The sequence below is a fragment of the Panulirus ornatus genome, chromosome 17 (assembly GCF_036320965.1).
Source record: "Panulirus ornatus isolate Po-2019 chromosome 17, ASM3632096v1, whole genome shotgun sequence".
Lineage (NCBI taxonomy): Eukaryota > Metazoa > Arthropoda > Malacostraca > Decapoda > Palinuridae > Panulirus > Panulirus ornatus.
The window spans coordinates 21,547,591-21,573,068 of NC_092240.1; the positions used below are offsets into that span (position 1 = coordinate 21,547,591).

At 41.2% G+C, this 25,478-nt stretch overlaps 2 protein-coding genes across 4 annotated transcripts in view; one reads left to right on the forward strand and one right to left on the reverse strand.

Annotated features, from left to right (window-relative positions):
- Positions 1-25,478, reverse strand: part of pch2 (pachytene checkpoint 2 protein) — a 429,043-nt gene that overhangs the window by 381,720 nt on the left and 21,845 nt on the right. The window lies entirely within an intron of this gene.
- LOC139754612 (calcium-activated chloride channel regulator 1-like) overlaps positions 1-25,478 on the forward strand; it is a 237,715-nt gene that overhangs the window by 204,624 nt on the left and 7,613 nt on the right. For both annotated transcript variants that reach the window (XM_071672059.1, XM_071672060.1), the window contains exons 18-19: positions 16,919-17,075; positions 20,877-21,090. In XM_071672059.1, the coding sequence (XP_071528160.1) occupies positions 16,919-17,075; positions 20,877-21,090 (371 nt within the window). The remainder of the gene's footprint in view (positions 1-16,918; positions 17,076-20,876; positions 21,091-25,478) is intronic.

The following is a 25,478-nucleotide window of genomic DNA, read 5'->3' on the forward strand; positions in this document are numbered from 1 at the left end:
CTCGCAAACGCGGGAGACAGCGACAAAGTATAATAAAAAAAATAAAAAAAATATTATATTTATTTATTTTGCTTTGTCGCTGTCTCCCGCGTTTGCGAGGTAGCGCAAGGAAACAGATGAAAGAAATGGCCCAACCCATCCCCATACACAATGTATTTACATACACGTCCACACATGCAAATATAAATACCTATACATCTCAATGTACCCATATATATACACACACAGACACATACATATATACCCATGCACACAATTCACACTGTCTGCCTTTATTCATTCCCATCGCCACCTCGCCACACATGGAATACCATCCCCCTCCCCCTTCATGTGTGCGAGGTAGCACTAGGAAAAGACAACAAAGGCCCCATTCATTCACACTCAGTCTCTAGCTGTCATGCAATAATGCAATAATATAAATATATATATGTATATATTTTTTTTTTCTTTGTCACTGTCTCCCGCGTTTGCGAGGTAGCGCAAGGAAACAGACAAAAGAAATGGCCCAACCCACCCCCATCCACATGTATATACATACGTCCACACACGCAAATATACATACCTACACAGCTTTCCATGGTTTACCCCAGACGCTTCACATGCCCTGATTCAATCCACTGACAGCACGTCAACCCCGGTATACCACATCGATCCAATTCACTCTATTCCTTGCCCTCCTTTCACCCTCCTGCATGTTCAGGCCCAGATCACACAAAATCTTTTTCACTCCATCTTTCCACCTCCAATTTGGTCTCCCTCTTCTCCTCGTTCCCTCCACCTCCGACACATATATCCTCTTGGTCAATCTTTCCTCACTCATTCTCTCCATGTGCCCAAACCATTTCAAAGCACCCTCTTCTGCTCTCTCAACCACGCTCTTTTTATTTCCACACATCTCTCTTACCCTTACGTTACTTACTCGATCAAACCACCTCACACCACACATTGTCCTCAAACATCTCATTTCCAGCACATCCATCCTCCTGCGCACAACTCTATCCATAGCCCGCACCTCGCAACCATACAACATTGTTGGAACCACTATTCCTTCAAACATACCCATTTTTGCTTTCCGAGATAACGTTCTTGACTTCCACACATTCTTCAAGGCTCCCAGGATTTTCACCCCCTCCCCCACCCTATGATCCACTTCCGCTTCCATGGTTCCATCCGTTGCCAGATCCACTCCCAGATATCTAAAACACTTTACTTCCTCCAGTTTTGCTCCATTCAAACTTACCTCCCAATTGACTTGACCCTCAACCCTACTGTACCTAATAACCTTGCTCTTATTCACATTTACTCTTAACTTTCTTCTTTCACACACTTTACCAAACTCAGTCACCAGCTTCTGCAGTTTCTCACATGAATCAGCCACCAGCACTGTATCATCAACGAACAACAACTGACTCACTTCTCAAGCTCTCTCATCCCCAACAGACTTCATACTTGCTCCTCTTTCCAAAACTCTTGCATTTACCTCCCTAACAACCCCATCATTAAACAAATTAAACAACCATGGAGACATCACCCACCCCTGCCGCAAACCTACATTCACTGAGAACCAATCACTTTCCTCTCTTCCTACACGTACACATGCCTTACATCCTCGATAAAAACTTTTCACTGCTTCTAACAACTTGCCTCCCACACCATATATTCTTAATACCTTCCATAGAGCATCTCTATCAACTCTATCATACGCCTTCTCCAGATCCATAAATGCTACATACAAATCCATTTGCTTTTCTAAGTATTTCTCACATACATTCTTCAAAGCAAACACCTGATCCACACATCCTCTACCACTTCTGAAACCACACTGCTCTTCCCCAATCTGATTCTCTGTACATGCCTTCACCCTCTCAATCAATACCCTCCCATATAATTTACCAGGAATACTCAACAAACTTATACCTCTGTAATTTAAGCACTCACTCTTATCCCCTTTGCCTTTGTACGATGGCACTATGCACGCATTCCGCCAATCCTCAGGCACCTCACCATGAGTCATACATACATTAAATAACCTTACCAACCAGTCAATAATACAGTCACCCCCTTTTTTAATAAATTCCACTGCAATCCATCCAAACCTGCTGCCTTGCCGGCTTTCATCTTCCGCAAAGCTTTTACTACCTCTTCTCTGTTTACCAAATCATTTTCCCTAACCCTCTCACTTTGCACACCAACTCAACCAAAACACCCTATATCTGCCACTCTAGCATCAAACACATTCAACAAACCTTCAAAATACTCACTCCATCTCCTTCTCACATCACCACTACTTGTTATCACCTCCCCATTTGCGCCCTTCACTGAAGTTCCCATTTGCTCCCTAGTCTTACGCACTTTACCTCCTTCCAGAACATCTTTTTATTCTCCCTAAAATTTAATGATACTCTCTCACCCCAACTCTCATTTGCCCTCTTTTTCACCTCTTGCACCTTTCTCTTGACCTCCTGTCTCTTTCTTTTATACATCTCCCACTCAATTTCATTTTTTCCCTGCAAAAATCGTCCAAATGCCTCCCTCTTCTCTTTCACTAATAATCTTACTTCTTCATCCCACCACTCACTACCCTTTCTAATCAACCCACCTCCCACTCTTCTCATGCCATAAGCATCTTTTGCGCAATCCATCACTGATTCCCTAAATACATCCCATTCCTCCCCCACTCCCCTTACTTCCATTATTCTCACCTTTTTCCTTTCTGTACTCAGTCTCTCCTGGTACTTCCTCACACAAGTCTCCTTCCCAAGCTCACTTACTCTCACCACCCTCTTCACCCCAACATTCACTCTTCTTTTCTGAAAACCCATACAAATCTTCACCTTAGCCTCCACAAGATAATGATCAGACATCCCTCCAGTTGCACCTCTCAGCACATTAACATCCAAAAGTCTCTCTTTCGCGCGCCTGTCAATTAACACGTAATCCAATAACGCTCTCTGGCCATCTCTCCTACTTACATACGTATACTTATGTATATCTCACTTTTTAAACCAGGTATTCCCAATCACCAGTCCTTTTTCAGCACATAAATCTACAAGCTCTTCACCATTTCCATTTACAACACTGAACACCCCATGTATACCAATTATTCCCTCAACTGCCACATTACTCACCTTTGCATTCAAATCACCCATCACTATAACCCGGTCTCGTGCATCAAAAGCACTAACACACTCATTCAGCTGCTCCCAAAACACTTGCCTCTCATGATCTTTCTTCTCATGCCCAGGTGCATATGCACCAATAATCACCCATCTCTCTCCATCAACTTTCAGTTTTACCCATATTAATCGAGAATTTACTTTCTTACATTCTATCACATACTCCCACAACTCCTGTTTCAGGAGTACTGCTACTCCTTCCCTTGCTCTTGTCCTCTCACTAACCCCTGACTTTACTCCCAAGACGTTCCCAAACCCCTCTTCCCCTTTACCCTTGAGCTTCATTTTACTCAGAGCCAAAACATCCAGGTTCCTTTCCTCAAACATACTACCTATCTCTCCTTTTTTCACATCTTGGTTACATCCACACACATTTAGACACCCCAGTCTGAGCCTTCGAGGAGGATGAGCACTCCCCGCGTGACTCCTTCTTCTGTTTCCCATTTTAGAAAGTTAAAAAATACGAGGGGAGGATTTCTGGCCACCGCTCCCGTCCCCTCTAGTCGCCTTCTACGACACGCGAGGAATGCGTGGGAAATATTCTTTCACCCCTATCCCCAGGGATAATATACATATATATATATATACATATATATATATATATATATATATATATATATATATATATATATATGTGAGAAACTGCAGAAGCTGGTGACGGAGTTTGGTAAAGTGTGTGGAAGAAGAAAGTTAAGAGTAAATGTCAATAAGAGCAAGGTTATTAGGTACAGTAGGGTTGAGGGTCAAGTCAATTGGGAGGTGAGTTTGAATGGTGAGAGGCTGGAGGAAGTGAAGTGTTTTAGATATCTGGGAGTGGATCTGTCAGCGGATGGAACCATGGAAGCGGAAGTGGATCATAGGGTGGGGGAGGGGGCGAAAATTTTGGGGAGCCTTGAAAAATGTGTGGAAGTCGAGAACATTATCCCGGAAAGCAAAAATGGGTATGTTTGAAGGAATAGTGGTTCCAACAATGTTGTATGGTTGCGAGGCGTGGGCTATGGATAGAGTTGTGCGCAGGAGGATGGATGTGCTGGAAATGAGATGTTTGAGGACAATGTGTGGTGTGAGGTGGTTTGATCGAGTGAGTAACATAAGGGTAAGAGAGATGTGTGGAAATAAAAAGAGCGTGGTTGAGAGAGCAGAAGAGGGTGTTTTGAAGTGGTTTGGGCACATGGAGAGAATGAGTGAGGAAAGATTGACCAAGAGGATATATGTGTCGGAGGTGGAGGGAACGAGGAGAAGAGGGAGACCAAATTGGAGGTGGAAAGATGGAGTGAAAAAGATTTTGTGTGATCGGGGCCTGAACATGCAGGAGGTGAAAGGAGGGCAAGGAATAGAGTGAATTGGAGCGATGTGGTATACCGGGGTTGACGTGCTGTCAGTGGATTGAATCAAGGCATGTGAAGCGTCTGGGGTAAACCATGGAAAGCTGTGTAGGTATGTATATTTGCGTGTGTGGACGTATGTATATACATGTGTATGGGGGGGGGTTGGGCCATTTCTTTCGTCTGTTTCCTTGCGCTACCTCGCAAACGCGGGAGACAGCGACAAAGTATAAAAAAAAAAAAAAAAAAAAAATATATATATATATTATATTTTTTTTTTATTATACTTTGTCGCTGTCTCTTCAGAAGTGGTAGAGGATGTGTGGATCAGGTGTTTGCTTTGAAGAATGTATGTGAGAAATACTTAGAAAAGCAAATGGATTTGTATGTAGCATTTATGGATCTGGAGAAGGCATATGATAGAGTTGATAGAGATGCTATGTGGAAGATATTAAGAATATATGGTGTGGGAGGCAAATTGTTAGAAGCAGTGAAAAGTTTTTATCAAGGCTGTAAGGCATGTGTACGAGTAGGAAGAGAGGAAAGTGAGTGGTTCTCAGTGAATGTCAGTTTGTGGCAGGGGTGCGTGATGTCTCCATGGTTGTTTAATTTGTTTATGGATGAGGTTGTTTGGGAGGTGAATGCATGAGTTTTGGAAAGAGTGGCTAGTATGCAGTCTGTTGTGGATGAGAGAGCTTGGGAAGTGTCAGTTGTTGTTCGCTGATGATACAGCGCTGGTGGCTGATTCATGTGAGAAACTGCAGAAGCTGGTGACTAAGTTTGGTAAAGTATGTGAAAGAAAGCTGAGAGTAAATGTGAATAAGAGCAAGGTTACTAGGTACAGTAGGCCTACGTTGACGGACAAGTCAATTGGGAGGTAAGTTTGAATGGAGAAAAACTGGAGGAAGTGAAGTGTTTTAGATATCTGGGAGTGGATTTGGCAGCGGATGGAACCATGGAAGTGGAAGTGAATCATAGGGTGGGGGAAGGGGCGAAAGTTCTGGGAGCGTTGGAAAATGTGTGGAAGGTGAGAACGTTATCTTGGAAAGCAAAAATGGGTATGTTTGAAGGAATAGTGGTTCCAACAATGTTATATGGTTGCGAGGCGTGGGCTATAGATAGAATTATGTGGAGGAGGGTGGACTGCTGGAAATGAGATGTTTGAGTACAATATGTGGTGTGAGGTGGTTTGATCGAGTAAGTAATGAAAGGGTAAGGGAGATGTGTGGTAATAAAAAGAGTGGTTGAGAGAGCAGAAGAGGGTGTTTTGAAATGGTATGGTCACATGGAGAGAATAAGTAAGGAAAGATTGACCAAGAGGATATATGTGTCGGAGGTGGAGGGAACGAGGAGAAGAGGGAGACCAAATTGGAGGTGGAAAGATGGAGTGAAAAAGATTTTGTGTGATCGGGGCCTGAACATGCAGGAGGGTGAAAGGAGGGCAAAGAATAGAGAGAATTGGAGCGATGTGGTATACCGGGGTTGACGTGCTGTCAGTGGATTGAATCAAGGCATGTGAAGCGTCTGGGGTAAACCATGGAAAGTTGTGTAGGTATGTATATTTGCGTGTGTGGACGTATGTATATACATGTGTATGGGGGGGGTTGGGCCATTTCTTTCGTCTGTTTCCTTGCGCTACCTCGCAAACGCGGGAGACAGCGACAAAGTATAATAAAAAAAATTAAAAAAATATTATATTTATTTATTTTGCTTTGTCGCTGTCTCCCGCGTTTGCGAGGTAGCGCAAGGAAACAGATGAAAGAAATGGCCCAACCCACCCCCATACACAATGTATTTACATACACGTCCACACATGCAAATATAAATACCTATACATCTCAATGTACCCATATATATATACACACACAGACACATACATATATACCCATGCACACAATTCACACTGTCTGCCTTTATTCATTCCCATCGCCACCTCGCCACACATGGAATACCATCCCCCTCCCCCTTCATGTGTGCGAGGTAGCACTAGGAAAAGACAACAAAGGCCCCATTCATTCACACTCAGTCTCTAGCTGTCATGCAATAATGCAATAATATAAATATATATATATATATATTTTTTTTTTCTTTGTCACTGTCTCCCGCGTTTGCGAGGTAGCGCAAGGAAACAGACGAAAGAAATGGCCCAACCCACCCCCATACACATGTATATAAATACGTCCACACACGCAAATATACATACCTACACAGCTTTCCATGGTTTACCCCAGACGCTTCACATGCCCTGATTCAATCCACTGACAGCACGTCAACCCCGGTATACCACATCGATCCAATTCACTCTATTCCTTGCCCTCCTTTCACCCTCCTGCATGTTCAGGCCCAGATCACACAAAATCTTTTTCACTCCATCTTTCCACCTCCAATTTGGTCTCCCTCTTCTCCTCGTTCCCTCCACCTCCGACACATATATCCTCTTGGTCAATCTTTCCTCACTCATTCTCTCCATGTGCCCAAACCATTTCAAAGCACCCTCTTCTGCTCTCTCAACCACGCTCTTTTTATTTCCACACATCTCTCTTACCCTAACGTTACTTACTCGATCAAACCACCTCACACCACACATTGTCCTCAAACATCTCATTTCCAGCACATCCATCCTCCTGCGCACAACTCTATCCATAGCCCGCACCTCGCAACCATACAACATTGTTGGAACCACTATTCCTTCAAACATACCCATTTTTGCTTTCCGAGATAATGTTCTTGACTTCCACACATTCTTCAAGGCTCCCAGGATTTTCACCCCCTCCCCCACCCTATGATCCACTTCCGCTTCCATGGTTCCATCCGTTGCCAGATCCACTCCCAGATATCTAAAACACTTTACTTCCTCCAGTTTTGCTCCATTCAAACTTACCTCCCAATTGACTTGACCCTCAACCCTACTGTACCTAATAACCTTGCTCTTATTCACATTTACTCTTAACTTTCTTCTTTCACACACTTTACCAAACTCAGTCACCAGCTTCTGCAGTTTCTCACATGAATCAGCCACCAGCACTGTATCATCAACGAACAACAACTGACTCACTTCTCAAGCTCTCTCATCCCCAACAGACTTCATACTTGCTCCTCTTTCCAAAACTCTTGCATTTACCTCCCTAACAACCCCATCCATAAACAAATTAAACAACCATGGAGACATCACCCACCCCTGCCGCAAACCTACATTCACTGAGAACCAATCACTTTCCTCTCTTCCTACACGTACACATGCCTTACATCCTCGATAAAAACTTTTCACTGCTTCTAACAACTTGCCTCCCACACCATATATTCTTAATACCTTCCATAGAGCATCTCTATCAACTCTATCATACGCCTTCTCCAGATCCATAAATGCTACATACAAATCCATTTGCTTTTCTAAGTATTTCTCACATACATTCTTCAAAGCAAACACCTGATCCACACATCCTCTACCACTTCTGAAACCACACTGCTCTTCCCCAATCTGATTCTCTGTACATGCCTTCACCCTCTCAATCAATACCCTCCCATATAATTTACCAGGAATACTCAACAAACTTATACCTCTGTAATTTGAGCACTCACTCTTATCCCCTTTGCCTTTGTACAATGGCACTATGCACGCATTCCGCCAATCCTCAGGCACCTCACCATGAGTCATACATACATTAAATAACCTTACCAACCAGTCAATAATACAGTCACCCCCTTTTTAAATAAATTCCACTGCAATCCATCCAAACCTGCTGCCTTGCCGGCTTTCATCTTCCGCAAAGCTTTTACTACCTCTTCTCTGTTTACCAAATCATTTTCCCTAACCCTCTCACTTTGCACACCAACTCAACCAAAACACCCTATATCTGCCACTCTATCATCAAACACATTCAACAAACCTTCAAAATACTCACTCCATCTCCTTCTCACATCACCACTACTTGTTATCACCTCCCCATTTGCGCCCTTCACTGAAGTTCCCATTTGCTCCCTAGTCTTATGCACTTTACCTCCTTCCAGAACATCTTTTTATTCTCCCTAAAATTTAATGATACTCTCTCACCCCAACTCTCATTTGCCCTCTTTTTCACCTCTTGCACCTTTCTCTTGACCTCCTGTCTCTTTTATACATCTCCCACTCAATTTCATTTTTTCCCTGCAAAAATCGTCCAAATGCCTCTCTCTTATCTTTCACTAATAATCTTACTTCTTCATCCCACCACTCACTACCCTTTCTAATCAACCCACCTCCCACTCTTCTCATGCCATAAGCATCTTTTGCGCAATCCATCACTGATTCCCTAAATACATCCCATTCCTCCCCCACTCCCCTTACTTCCATTATTCTCACCTTTTTCCTTTCTGTACTCAGTCTCTCCTGGTACTTCCTCACACAAGTCTCCTTCCCAAGCTCACTTACTCTCACCACCCTCTTCACCCCAACATTCACCCTTCTTTTCTGAAAACCCATACAAATCTTCACCTTAGCCTCCACAAGATAATGATCAGACATCCCTCCAGTTGCACCTCTCAGCACATTAACATCCAAAAGTCTCTCTTTCGCGCGCCTGTCAATTAACACGTAATCCAATAACGCTCTCTGGCCATCTCTCCTACTTACATACGTATACTTATGTATATCTCACTTTTTAAACCAGGTATTCCCAATCACCAGTCCTTTTTCAGCACATAAATCTACAAGCTCTTCACCATTTCCATTTACAACACTGAACACCCCATGTATACCAGTTATTCCCTCAACTGCCACATTACTCACCTTTGCATTCAAATCACCCATCACTATAACCCGGTCTCGTGCATCAAAAGCACTAACACACTCATTCAGCTGCTCCCAAAACACTTGCCTCTCATGATCTTTCTTCTCATGCCCAGGTGCATATGCACCAATAATCACCCATCTCTCTCCATCAACTTTCAGTTTTACCCATATTAATCGAGAATTTACTTTCTTACATTCTATCACATACTCCCACAACCCCTGTTTCAGGAGTACTGCTACTCCTTCCCTTGCTCTTGTCCTCTCACTAACCCCTGACTTTACTCCCAAGACGTTCCCAAACCCCTCTTCCCCTTTACCCTTGAGCTTCATTTCACTCAGAGCCAAAACATCCAGGTTCCTTTCCTCAAACATACTACCTATCTCTCCTTTTTTCACATCTTGGTTACATCCACACACATTTAGACACCCCAGTCTGAGCCTTCGAGGAGGATGAGCACTCCCCGCGTGACTCCTTCTTCTGTTTCCCATTTTAGAAAGTTAAAAAATACGAGGGGAGGATTTCTGGCCACCGCTCCCGTCCCCTCTAGTCGCCTTCTACGACACGTGAGGAATGCGTGGGAAGTATTCTTTCACCCCTATCCCCAGGGATAATATACATATATATACATATATATAAGAGCAAGGTTATTAGGTACAGTAGGGTTGAGGGTCAAGTCAATTGGGAGGTGAGTTTGAATGGAGAAAAACTGGAGGAAGTGAAGTGTTTTAGATATCTGGGAGTGGATCTGGCAGCGGATGGAACCATGGAAGCGGAAGTGGATCATAGGGTGGGGGAGGGGGCGAAAATTCTGGGGGCCCTGAAGAATGTGTGGAAGTCGAGAACATTATCTCGGAAAGCAAAAATGGGTATGTTTGAAGGAATAGTGGTTCCAACAATGTTGTATGGTTGCGAGGCGTGGGCTATGGATACAGTTGTGCGCAGGAGGATGGATGTGCTGGAAATGAGATGTTTGAGGACAATGTGTGGTGTGAGGTGGTTTGATCGAGTGAGTAACGTAAGGGTAAGAGAGATGTGTGGAAATAAAAAGAGCGTGGTTGAGAGAGCAGAAGAGGGTGTTTTGAAGTGGTTTGGGCACATGGAGAGAATGAGTGAGGAAAGATTGACCAAGAGGATATATGTGTCGGAGGTGGAGGGAACGAGGAGAAGAGGGAGACCAAATTGGAGGTGGAAAGATGGAGTGAAAAAGATTTTGTGTGATCGGGGCCTGAACATGCAGGAGGGTGAAAGGAGGGCAAGGAATAGAGTGAATTGGAGCGATGTGGTATACCGGGGTTGACGTGCTGTCAGTGGATTGAATCAAGGCATGTGAAGCGTCTGGGGTAAACCATGGAAAGCTGTGTAGGTATGTATATTTGCGTGTGTGGACGTATGTATATACATGTGTATGGGGGGGGGGTTGGGCCATTTCTTTCGTCTGTTTCCTTGCGCTACCTCGCAAACGCGGGAGACAGCAACAAAGTATAAAAAAAAAAAAAAAAAAAAATATATATATATATATATATATATATATATATATATATATATATATATATCCCTGGGGATAGGGGAGAAAGAATACTTCCCACGTATTCCCTGCGTGTCGTAGAAGGCGACTAAAAGGGGAGCAAGCGGGGGGCTGGAAATCCTCCCCTCTCGTTTTTTTTTAATTTTCCAAAAGAAGGAACAGAGAATTGGGCCAGGTGAGGGTATTCCCTCAAAGGCCCAGTCCTCTGTTCTTAACGCTACCTCGCTAATGCGGAAATGGCGAATAGTTTGAAAAAGATATATATATATATATATATATATATATATATATATATATATATATATATATATATATATATATATATATATCTTCTTTCTTTTAAACTATTTGCCATTTCCCGCGTTGGCGAGGTAGCGTTAAGAACAGAGGACTGGGCCTTTTTTGGAATATCCTCACCTGGCCCCCTCTGTTCCTTCTTTTGGAAAATTAAAAAAAAAAAGAGAGGGGAGGATTTCCAGCCCCCCGCTCCCTCCCCTTTTAGTCGCCTTCTACGACACGCAGGGAATACGTGGGAAGTATTCTTAATCCCCTATCCCCAGGGATAATATATATATATATATATATATATATATATATATATATATATATATATATATATATATATAAAACACTTCACTTTCTTCAGTTTTTCCCATTCAAACTCACACCCTATCTTATCCGTCTCTCAGCCTTGCTAAACCTACTTGCCATACTTTTATTCACATTTATTTTCAACTTCCTCCTTTCCCACACTTTCAAACTCAGCTACCAACTTCTATAATTTCTCTCTCAAATCTACCACTAGTACTGTATCGTCAGCAAACAACAACCGACTCATTTTCCACGTCCCCTCACCCCCTACAGACTGCATACTCTCCCCTCTTTCCAAGACTCTTGCATTTACATCCCTTACCACTCCATCCATAAACAACTTAAATAGCCATGGTGACATCACACACCTGTGTCACAGACCAACCTTCACTTGGATCTATTCACTCTCCTTTCTTCCAATTCATATAACCTTGATAGAAACTTCTGACACCTTCTGGCATCTTTCCTGTCACACCATATATTCCTTAGACCTTTCACAAAGCATCTATATCAACCCTATCATGTTCCTCCAGATCCATAAATGTCACATAAAATCCTATTTCTTGAAGTAGTCTTTAAATCACATAACTGATCCACTCATCCTCTACCACTTCTGAAACCATACTTTTCAACAAACTTATACCTCTGTAGTTTGAACTCTCACCTTTATATACAGTGACACTATACGTGCATTCCACCAATCCTCAGGCATCTCATCATTCATACATGCAGTGAAAATCCTTGCTAATCATTCAACAGGTCCTCAGAACACAATGTTACTTTTGTTAATCATAATTGGGCATACCCATCACCCCGCCCCAAGAAAAAAAAAAATAGGGGAGCTCAAAAGGGGTTATCCCTGCTTGACTCTTCTTGAATTTCCCTGGGATTGGTACTATATCTCTGGTTAGGGTGCCTCCTATTGTGCTGAATGCAAAGCATAGGTTATTTTGTTAGGACAGAGTCCTGTAACCTATATTCTAAATCTTTTTTCATCAATCATGGTTTGATTGCTCCTTCTCTGGTACATGTTGCAAACTGGACCATTAAACTGTTTCCTTCCCTAAAACCAGTTTTAATCTTATTTCTTGTCAGAATCATTGAAAAGCTGCTCTTCACAAAGTCATGAAAAGTAAATGTGCTGACTTTATCACTTCATCTACTAACATCTTTTTGTCCTTGACCAAAAATATCTCAACAACTTCTGTAATTCAACCTTTCTTGCTCTCTTCTGACCTGATCGATCTGTTCCTAACTCTCCATTTGATAAATCTGCTACTTTCAGTCCCCCTATTTTCCTCTAACTCAGCTTTGGATGATTCATCTCTGCCTCACTTCCTTGCATTAGACCAGTGCAATTTCCTCTATTCTCATTGTGCAGGGCCTTCCAAGCACTCTTCCAGCCCCAGATGGACAAAGCATATGGTTTAGATAGCATACCTCCTCAACTTCTAAAAGAGTATGCCTCTGAGCTAATGCCAGTTCTGGCTTGCCGGTTTCATTTTTATCTTAAAACCAAATTTTTCCTTCCACTTGGAAGCACACCTTGGTGCAGCCCATCCCTAAGAAAGGAGACCATTTTAACCCTTCCAAATATTGCCCCACTGCTTGACCTAGCAGTTCTGTCCAGCTAGTTCTACAGGTGGTTATGACTCACCTCTGGTCCTCTTCTCTCTGGGTTTTTGATGAAACTTTAGTGAAGCCCTTGACATCTCTAAAGCATTTGACAGGATGTGGCATGAATCTTTGCCTTTTATAGTCCCTTTCTTAGTTATCTAATGTATATCTTTCTACTCTGGCTGCTCCATTGCAGGGGATTTCAGTGGAGTGCCTTCCCCCTTCTATTCCATCAATAACAGTTTTCCTCAGGGCTGTCTTCTATTGCCTACTCTCTTATTTCAATAAATGATCTCTCTTCTATGTCTAACCCTATTCACTCTTATGCTGTTGATGGCACTTTACTTACCTTAGCTCTTTTTTCCTCCCTTATTTCTTGTAACACTCACACTCTTTCATGTACTGTTCATATATCCTCTCTTGGTTTAGACTTGTGCAGCATATTCAAGTGGGGAGGCAGTAACCTTATTAAATTTGGTTGTGCTAAAATGCAATTTCACCCTATATTTCTATTTAGAACGATTCATTTCCCTTTGTTCAGTTTTAATATACCACAATTCAATCCTATAAGAACAAAGAGATGTTGGGCATAACAATATTTTCCACTCTATCCTGGAAACTCAATGTAATTAAAATCACAAGGCCTGCTTCCCAAAACTTTGGAGTGTTGTATTATCATATTTTTTCTTGTGAACAGCTGTTTCATATCTATATGGGTTTTATTCACCCATGAGTGGAATATTGCTCACACATCTGAAATGGGTTATCATCTAACTGCTAACTACAGTGGAATCAAAAGCCTTTCATCTCTTTTAATTCTCTTGGCATTGCATCTCAACAACTTTCCATTCCATACATTGCTATGTTGCTAATCCCTCACTATTCTATAAGTATTATTTTGGCTATTGTTCTTATGAGCTGTGCGCATGTGTTCCCACCCCAGGGTTTGGACCTGTGGCACGTTTGGCTGCTGCTCCCTACAGTTTCTGCATGAAGTTTGGCTACATGAAGATTGGCTGTTACGATGCCTCCTTGTTCCCTCGAGCAGCTAACCTGTGCAAATTCTCTTTCTTTTTCGTCTTTCCCTCTTCATACAACCTTTCTCCCTTTAAGAGTCAGGTCTACAAATGCCTGTAGAACCCAGATTAATATCCTTTTCTTTCTTTTTTTTTCACCCAAGATGGTCCTGTTTGGAGCATGTTTTGTCCATGCCATGTTAGTCACGATATATTAAAAAAAAAGGTCAAGAATTCAGGTGTGAGGAGAGTGAGTCGTGTTTCAGACAAAAAGATTCATCATTTTCTTATTGAATGATATTGTAAATTGTACCTCATATATTTTTTCTATACAAATCTAACAGTTCTCTTCAGTACGTTCCGACCTAATGCATAAACTAATGATTATCTACATATCCAGAAAGAATATAGGAATAAACCTAAAGAAAAAAGCTTCCTTCACCTATCCCAGAATCCTAAAGAAATGTGGGTGTGATAGATAAGTAGACACCTGTCTAATTATTTTCTGTATAAACTGTGTATTATTTTCATTGCTTAGATAATGTTTTGAGCATTATTTTGTATGTTATTTCCATATTCTGAGTATCATTTTGTGAGTTTTTGGCCTGAGGTTTGTAACCCCTAATTTACATGAAAATGTCTGTGACAATATAGCATGACTGATACATCACAAACTTTCTTGGCATTTACTGTATAACTTTACAAAAGAAGGAAAAATGAAGAAGCTGAGGAAGGATTTTTCCTCTGAGGCTCAGTCATTGGTTCCTGATCCTGTCTTGCTCATGTGGAAAATACTGAACTTGAATGAAAGGTAATAATAATGTACAGAGCATCAGATTGGGGAAGAGCAGTGTGGTTTCAGAAGTGGTAGAGGATGTGTGGATCAGGTGTTTGCTTTGAAGAATGTATGTGAGAAATACTTAGAAAAACAAATGGATTATATGTAGCATTTATGGATCTGGAGAAGGCATGTGATAGAGTTGATAGAGATGCCCTGTAGAAGGTATCAAGAGTATATGGTGTGGGAGGCAAGTTGCTGGAAGCAGTGAAAAGTTTTTATCGAGGATGTAAGGCATGTGTACAAATAGGAAGAGAGGAAAGAGATTGGTTCTCAGTGAATGTCAGTCTGCGGCAGGGGTGCATGATGTCTCCATGGTTGTTTAATTTGTTTATGGATGGGGTTGCTAGGGAGATGAATGCAAGACTTTTGAAAAGAGGGACAAGTATGCATTCTGCTGTGGATGAGAGGATTTATGGATCTGGAGAAGGCATGTGATAGAGTTGATAGAGATGCCCTGTGGAAGGTATCAAGAGTATTGGTGTGGGAGGCAAGTTGTTAGAAGCAGTGAAGAGTTTTTATCGAGGATGTAAGGCATGTGTACGAATAGGAAGAGAGGAAAGAGATTGGTTCTCAGTGAACGTCAGTCTGTGGCAGGGGTGCATGATGTCTCCATGGTTGTTTAATTTGTTTATGGATGGGGTTGCTAGGGAGATGAATACAAGACTTTTGAAAAGAGGGACAAGTATGCATTCTGTTGTGGATGAGAGAGCTTGGGAGGTGAGTCAGTTGTTTGCTGATGATAAAGCACTGATGGCTGATTCGGGTGAGAAACTGCAGAAGCTGGTGACTGATTTTGGTAAAGTGTGTGAAAGAAAAAAGCTGAGAGTAAATGTGAATAAGAGCAAGGTTATTAGGTACAGTAGAGTGGAGGGACAAGTCAGTTGGGAGGTAAGTTTTAATGGAGAAAAACTGGAGGAAGTGAAATGTTTAGATATCTGGGAGTGGATTTGGCAGCGGATGGAACCATGGAAGAGGAAGTGAGTCACAGGGTGGGGGAGGGGCTGAAAGTTCTGGGAGCATTGAAGAATGTGTGGTGGGCGAGAACATTATCTCAGAAACCAAAAATGGGTATGTTTGAAGGAATAGTGGTTCCAACAATGTTATATGGTTGCGAGGCATGGGCTGTAGATAGGATTGTGCAGAGGAGGGTGGATGTGTTGGAAATGAGATGTTTGAGGACAATATAAGGTGTGAGGTGGTTTGATCGAGTAAGTAATGAAAGGGTAAGAGAGATGTGTGGTAATAAGAATAGTGTGGTTGAGAGAGCAGTAGAGGGTGTATTGAAATGGTTTGGTCACGTGGAGAGAATGAGAGGAAAGATTCACGAAGAGGATATATGTGTCAGAGGTGGAGGGAACGAGAAGTGGGAGACCAAATTTGAGGTGGAAGGATGGAGTGAAAAAGATTTTGAGCGATCGGAGCCTGAACATGCAGGGAGGTGAAAGGCATGCAAGGAATAGAGTGAATTGGAACGATGTGGTGTACCGGGGTCGACGTGCTCTCAATGGATTGAACCAGGGCATGTGAAGCGTCTGGGGAAAGTTTTCCGGGGCCTGGATGTGGAAAGGGAGCTGTGGTTTTGGTGCATTATACATGACAGCTAGAGACTGAGTGTGAAGGAATGTGGCCATTGTTGTCTTTTCCTAGCGCTACCTCACACACGTGTGGGGGGGAGGGGTTTGTCATTTCATGTGTGTTGGGGTGGTGACAGGAATGAATAAAGGCAGCAAGTATGAATTATGTGCATTTGTATATATGTATATGTCTGTGTATGTATATATATGTACACAAAATGCATAGGTATGTATATGTGCGTGTGTGGACGTGTATGTATATGCATGTGTATGTGGGTGGGTTGGGCCATTCTTTCGTCTGTTTCCTTGCATTTCCTCGCTAACGTGGGAGACAGCAACAAAGTATACTAAATAAGTTATAAATAATAATAATGTAGTATTCATGCATCATTATAAAAATTTGACACTAAGTGCACAGTTTAACTATTGTGTAAAGTATTTAAGGCTGCTCTTAAGATATTTACATTTCTTTCATTTCTTATAGGTAACTGAGGTACCAGAGACAGATAATCAACCCCCAGCTGCTGTGAGAGATCTCCGTGTTGTTCTCTTAGATGATACAACGATGGACACCCTCTCAAACATGTACAATATCAGTTTGAGCTGGACTGCTCCTGGGGATGATTTGGATGTTGGTAATGGTATGTGAAAGATTAGCAGCTGATTGATTAGAAGATTATAAAATTTACAGTATATAAACTGATGTGAGAATTTTTGTGTTCTAAAAATTTTCATTTCTTTTCTAATCAGTACAGCACATCTTTCACAGAAGACATACCTACCTCCAAGTTCCTGCAACATGATTTTGGTATGAGGTAGGGTTAGTAAATAGCACTTGCAGCATATATCACTCATTTGATGATACCATTATCCCAGTCTGCCTTGTACATTTCATAGGTGTTAATCTTGCATTCATTAAGAACTGTTCTATTTTCTTCTATAAGTTTGCCTTAAAAGTGTCATTACTGCATTCACTTCCTGCATATTTCATAATTCTTGAGTTTCAGAACCCCCTTAACACATAGATTTCATTGGTTAAATATATTTCACTCATTGTACTTCACTTAGCAAAAGCAATACCATGGATTGTGACTTGCTTGTAAAATGAAGACAAAGTGTACTATGCTTACCAAAAATATTTGAATGTTTTCAGTCCCAAAATGTTCATGTAGACTAAGAGAGCCATAGATGATTACATAATTGAAGAGCAAGGCATGGAATCTGACGCAGTTGAAGTTGATTAAACATAAATGTCATCTTTCTGTGATGAGCTTAATGTTACATGAGAGTCAGGAGGCAGTACCTATGACCCATTGTTCTCTTTCCTGGTACTGTGAATTTTTTTTCTCAGAAACCTTTTGACCCATACCTCAGTTTTGGGAGGTAAGTTTGAATGGAGAAAAACTAGAGGAAGTGTGTTTTAGATATCTGGGAGTGGATTTGGCAGCGGATGGAACCATGGAAGCAGAAGTGAATCATAGGGTGGGGGATGGGGCGAAAGTTCTGGGAGCGTTGAAGAATGTATGTCGAGAACATTATCTCGGAAAGCAAAAATGGGTATGTTTGAAGGAATAGTGGTTCCAACAATGTTATATGGTTGCGAGGTGTGGACTATAGATAGAGTTGTGTAGAGGAGGGTGGATGTGCTGGAAATGAGATGTTTGAGGACAATATGTGGTGTGAGGGGGTTGGATCGAGTAAATAATAATAGGGTATGAGAGATGTGTGGTAATAAAAAGAGTGTGGTTGAGAGGGCAGAAGAGGGTGTTTTGAAATGGTTTAGTCACATGGAGAGAATGAGTAAGGAAAGATTGACCAAGAGGATATATGTGTCAGAGGTGGAGGGAATGAGAGAAGTGGGAGACCAAATTGGAGGTGGAAAGATGGAAAGAGAAAGATTTTGAGTGATCGGGGCCGGAACATGCAGGAGAGTGAAGGGCGTGCAAGGAATAGAGTGAATTGGAACGATGTGATATACTGGGGTCAACGTGCTGTCGATGGATTGAACCAGGGCATGTGAAGCGTCTGGGATAAACCATGGAAAGTTCTGTTGGGCCTGGATGTGGAAAGGGAGCTGTGGTTTCGGTGCATTATACATGACAGCTAGAGACTGAGTGTGAACGAATGTGGCCTTTGTTGTCTTTTCCTAGCGCTACTTCATGCACATGTAGGGGGAGGAGGTTGCTATGTCATGTGTGGCGGGGTGGCGTTGGGAATGAATAAAGGCATATAGTATGAATTATGTACCTGTGTATATATGTATATGTCTGTGTGTGTATATATATGTATATGTTGAGATGTATGGGTATGTATATTTGCGTGTGTGGACGTGTATGTATATACATGTGTATGTGGGTGGGTTTGGGCATTCTTTCGTCTGCTTCCTTGTGCTACCTCGCTAACGTGGGAGACAGCGACAAAGTAAAATAATTAAATATAAATTAAATATAATACATTATATATATTATTTAATATATATCATTATACTTGCTCGCTGTTTCCTACATCAGCAAGGTAGTGCCAGGAAACAGATGAAGAATGGCCCATACACACATATATACATATAAACACCCATACATGCACATAGACATCTTAACATATACATGTATATACATCCACAGACATATACATATATACACATGTATAATTTCATACTTGCTTGCCTTCATCCATTCCTGGCGCAATGCCACCCCACAGGAAACACCATCGCTACCCCCTCCAATAGGTCGGTCAAAGTGGTGCATGTGATCTTGTATATGCTGATAACCATAAGTAAAATGAAACATGCTAAGTTCCTTAGTGCACTTTCATGTAATGATCATATCATCAGGGGAGGTACAAGAACGAGACAGAGGGTGTACAACAGTCACTTGTTGTACAAGAAAGAGACATAGCTAAGATGCTACTGGGAAGTAAGCGTTACCGGATGGTGGTTTTCATGTTGATGGTGTTCAGGTCTGACATCATGCCTGTCATAAAATTTAATTATATGGACGGGAAAGGGAACTGTTTACAAATTTTCCCTACAACAAAGCTATCCAGTCTGTACAGACCTTCACTAATATCAATCTTACAATTCTGTGTGTTTGTAATAACACAAGGTTTAATGATATTTCTCATAATAAAGGAGTTACAAGTAATAACTGAATTAGTGTTACTCCAGTCATTACAATGGTCATGATTATTAACATTATTAAACAAAACCCAATATAAAACATATTACAGCTTTTACAAGGGATTCTGTAAACACAGCCCACAGAATTTTCTGGAAAGATATTCTTTATAGTATTGTTATTGCTAAAGGCTACATTTACATTAAAGGATTTAAGCAACCTGGAAGTAATGTAAAATCATCCCTAAAAGGGAGAACTAAAAGATTCTTGGTATCAAGGGGAGGTTTGGGTTTAACTCTATAAACTGATTTCTTTGTCAACTTAAAGAGATTTATCAGTGAAAGGTTTAGGATACTTTAACTTGGATTGCTTAGAATATATCTCCTCAAACTCATCATCAATAAATTCTGAACTGCATATACCCCAAGGGACATTGACTGGAATTATGATAGTTTAACTTTGTCATGTTGAGATGAGTAATAATGAATCTAAGAACAAACAATGGTGAGTTTTCTATATATGCTGAACTTAAACATGTTTCTATCCATATGGATCATGCAATCTAGAAATGATAACATAATTATTTTCCACTTCCTTGGTAAATTTGATAGAAGGTACTGAATTGTTAAGTGAAGGGAGAAATGTTTGTAAATTTTCATTTGTTGCCCAAACACAAAGAACATCATCTACATACCTAAACGAAATTGCCTTAGAGGGTAAGATATCCCTTAGTAATTTTGTTTCCAAGAATTCCATGTAAAGATTACTTAATAATGGTGAAAGAGTGTTACCCATCACCATACCAAATTTCTGAGCAAAGGATTCTCAATTAAATTGAAATACAGTCTTTTATATACAATTCATCAATTCAATAAATACAGAATGTGAAACATGTAAATCAAGAATATCCAAGACAACTAAATATTCTAAGAGGTCTTAACTGGAACTTTTGTGAACAAGGATGAACCATTAAAACTTACCAGTTTGAAATCAAAATTAACACTGATATCATTAAGCTTGTTAACTAAATATACATTGTTCTTGATATTAGAATCTGATATATTACCAGCCAAAGATCTTGATAGATAAACTAACCATTATGATAATTCATATGTCATCGAGCAAACTGAACTCACTATGGGTCTTCCTGGAAAGTCTGTCTTATGTGTTTTGATAAGTCCATACATATATGGCAATGAAGGGGACAATAATAAAAATCTTTTGATGGGAGAATCATTACCTTTCAACAACTACTTCAGTTCTTTATTGAAGTGAGAATTAGCACATTTTGAAATGGTAATTGCTATAATGGTATTTCTACTATTCCAGTGTCAAACTATGTGCTTCGTATGACTAACAGCAGGATTGACCTCGCAGAGACACTCTTTAACAGTGCACCCAATGAAACTCTGGTTAACATAAGTGACTACCAAATCATCAGTGAAGCTGGAGAAAATGTTAACATCACAGTGGAAGTATATCTTATCAATGACCTGATTTTCTACTTTGCCTTACGGGCAGAGGATGAAGCTGGAGGAGAAAGGTTAGTCTACATTAGGTTTTACTTTGGCCTTCTTAGGCACTAAGTAATTCTCATTTCCAAAGTCTACCTAGTAATTAATTTTATATATGTATGGCATGAATTGTGTATATAACACTTTAAAGAAGTAAAAGACAGATAATGAAAATAATAATATTATCAATATGTCTAAATAATGCACATTTCATTGTTTCCTATGATCTATTTTTTTATTATTTGGAAATGTTCTGATTTTTAAGCAAATAGATGATATCCCAGCCTCCATTCCTACTGGTAGTTTATCTTCTTTTGCCCAATAGCATTACATTACATAAGGTTGAGTGACAATTATACAGAGGTCTCTTGCTTACTGTGGGATTATCAACCATGGATTCAAATATCCACACTCAAGATAATGGATGGCATTTTACCATCTGCAGCACTTATGATTAAACAATGATAATATTATTTATTCTATTTTCTTATACTTAATCGTTGTTTCCTGCATCAAGCGAGGTAGCATTATGAAACAGACGAAGAATGGCCCATCCACTCGTATATACATGTATATATACATATTATCTATCATTTTATTTTATTATACTTTGTCGCTGTCTCCTGTGTTAGCGAGGTAGCACAAGAAAACAGATGAAAGAACGGCCCAACCCACCCACATACACATGTATATACATAAACACCCACACATGCACATATGCATATCTATACATTTCAACATATAATATACATATATACATCTGTACATATTCATACATGCTAACTTCATCCATTACTGCCACCACCCAGGTACACATGAAATGGCACCCCCTCCCCTCGTGTGCATGTGAGGTAGCGCTAGGAAAAGACAAAGGCCACATTTGTTCACACTCAGTCTTTAGCTGTCATGTGTAATGCACTGAAACCACAGCTCTCTTTCCACATCCAGGCCCCACAAAACCTTCCATGGTTTATCCCACATGCTTCACATGCCCTGGTTCAATCCAATGACAGCATATCCACCCCAGTATACCACATCGTTCCAATTCACTCTGTTGCTTGCACACCTTTCACCCTCCTGTATGTTCAGGCCCTGATCGCTCAAAATCTTTTTCAGTCCTTCCTTCCACCTCCATTTTGGTCTCCCACTTCTCCTCATTACCTCCACCTCCGACACATATATCATCTTTGTCAATCTTTCCTCACTCATTCTCTCCATGTGACCAAACCATTTCAATACACCCTCCTCTGCTCTCTCAACCACACTATTTTATTACCACACAATCAAACCACCTCACAACACATATTGTCCTCAAACATTTCATTTCCAACACATCCACCCTCCTCCGGACAACCCTATCTATAGCCCATGCCTCACATCCATATAACATTGTTGGAACCACTATTCTTTCAAACATACCCATTTTTGCTCTCTACGATAACATTCTTGCCTTCCACACATTCTTCAACACTCCCAGAACTTTCGGGCCCTCCCCCACCCTGTGACTCACTTCCTCTTCCATGGCTCCATCTGCTGCCAGATCCACTCCCAGATGTCTAAAGCACTTCACTTCCTCCAGTTTTTCTCCATTCAAACTTACCACCCCATTGACTTGTCCCTTAACCCTACTGAACATAATAACCTTGCTCTTATTCACATTTACTCTCAGCTTTCTTCTTTCTAACACTTTACCAAACTCAGTCACCAACTTCTGCAGTTTCTCACCCAAATCAGCCACCAATTCTGTATCATCAGTGAAAAACTGACTCGCTTACCAAGCCCTCTCATCCACAGCAGACTGCATACTTGCCCCTCTCTCCAGAACTCTTGCATTCACCACCCTAACAACCCCATCCATAAATAAATTAAGCAACCATGGAGACATCACACACCCCTGCCTCAAACCAACATTCACTGTAACCAGTTACTTTCCTCTCTTCCTACACGTACATATGCCTTACATCCTCAATAAAAACTTTTCACTGCTTCTAGCAACTTATCTCCCACACCATATACTCTTAATACCTTCCACAGAGCATCTCTATCAACTCTATCATATACCTTCTCAAGATCCATAAAAGCTACATACAAATCCATCTGTTTTTCTAAGTATTTCTCAATTACATTCTTCAAAGCAAACATCTGATCCACACATCCTCTACCACTTCTGAAGCCACTGCTCTTCCCTAATCTGATGCTTTGTCCATGCCTTGACCCTCTCAATCAATACTCTCCCATATAATTTCCCAGGAATACTCAACAAACTTATACCTCTGTAATTTGAACACTCACTCTTATCCCCTTTGCATTTGTACAATGGCACTATACATGCATACCGCCAATCCTCAGGCACTTCACCATGAACCATACTTACACTGAATATCCTCACCAACCAGTCAACAACACAGTCTCCCCCTTTTTAATAAATTCCACAGCAATACTACCCAAACACGCCACCTTGCCGGCTTTCATCTTCCACAAAGCTTTCAGTACCTCTTCTCTGTTTACCTAATCATTCTCCCTGACCCTCTCACTTCGCAAACCACCTCAACCAAAACACCCTATATCTGCCACTCTATCATCAAACACATTCAACAAACCTTCCAAATATTCATTCCATCTCCCTCCCACTTCACCACTACTTGTTATTACCTCCCCATTAACCCCCTTCACCGATGTTCCCATTTGTTCTCTTGTTTTACACATTTTATTTACCTACTTCCAAAAAATCTTTTTACTCTCCCTAAAATTTATTGATACTCTCTCACACCAACTCTCATATGCCCTCTTTCTCACCTCTTGCACCTTTCTCTTGCCTCTTTCTTTTATACATCTTCCACTCATTTGCACTATTTCCCTGCAAAAATCGTCCAAATGCCTCTCTCATCTCTTTCACTAACAATCTTACTTCTTCATCCCACCACTCACTACCCTTTCTAATCTGCCCAACTCCCACCTTCCTCATGCCACAGGCATCTTTTGCGCAGGCCATCACCGCTTCCCTAAAGACATCCCATTCCTCCCCCACTCCCCTTACGTCATTTGCTCTTACCTTTTTCCATTCTGCACTCAATCTCTCCTGGTACTTCCTCACACAGGTCTCCTTTCCAAGCTCACTTACTCTCACCACTCTCTTCACCCCAACATTCTCCCTTCTTTTCTGAAAACCTCAACATATTTTCACCTTCGCCACCACAAGAAAATAATTGGACATCCTCCAGTTGCCCCTCTCAGCACATTAACGTCCAAAAGTCTCTCTTTCATGCACCTATCAATTAACATGTAATCCAATAACGCTCTCTGGCCATCTCTCCTACTTACATACGTATACTTACGTATATCTCTCTTTTTAAACCAGGTATTCCCAATCACCAGTCCTTTTTCAGCACACAAATCTACAAGCTCTTCACCATTTCCATATACAACACTGAACACCCCATGTACACCAATTATACCCTAAACTGCCACACTACTCACCTTTGCATTCAAATCACCCATCACTATAACCCAGTCTCGTGCATCAAAGCTGCTAACTCACTCACTCAGTTGCTCCCAAAACACTTGCCTCTCATGATCTTTCTTATGACCAGGTGCATAGGGACCAATAATCACCCATCTCTCTCCATCCACTTTCAGTTTTACCCATATCAGTCTTGAGTTTACTTTCTTACACTCTATCACACACACACACACACACACATATATATATATATATATATATATATATATATATATATTATAATTTGCTTTGTCGCTGTCTCCCGCGTTTGCGAGATAGCACAAGGAAACAGACGAAAGAAATGGCCCAACCCACCCCCATACACATGCCTTGATTCAATCCACTGACAGCACGTCAACCCCGGTATACCACATCGCTCCAATTCACTCTATTCTTTGCCCTCCTTTCACCCTCCTGCATGTTCAGGCCCCGATCACACAAAATCTTTTTCACTCCATCTTTACACCTCCAATTTGGTCTCCCTCTTCTCCTCGTTCCCTCACCTCCGACACATATATCCTCTTGGTCAATCTTTCCTCACTCATTCTCTCCATGTGCCCAAACCACTTCAAAACACCCTCCTCTGCTCTCTCAACCACGCTCTTTTTATTTCCACACATCTCTCTTACCCTTACGTTACTTACTTGATCAAACCACCTCACACCACACATTGTCCTCAAACATCTCATTTCCAGCACATCCATCCTCCTGCGCACAACTCTATCCATAGTCCACGCCTCGCAACCATACAACATTGTTGGAACCACTATTCCTTCAAACATACCCATTTTTGCTTTCCGAGATAATGTTCTCGACTTCCACACATTCTTCAAGGCTCCCAGAATTTTCGCCCCCTCCCCCACCCTATGATCCACTTCCGCTTCCATGGTTCCATCCGCTGCCAGATCCACTCCCAGA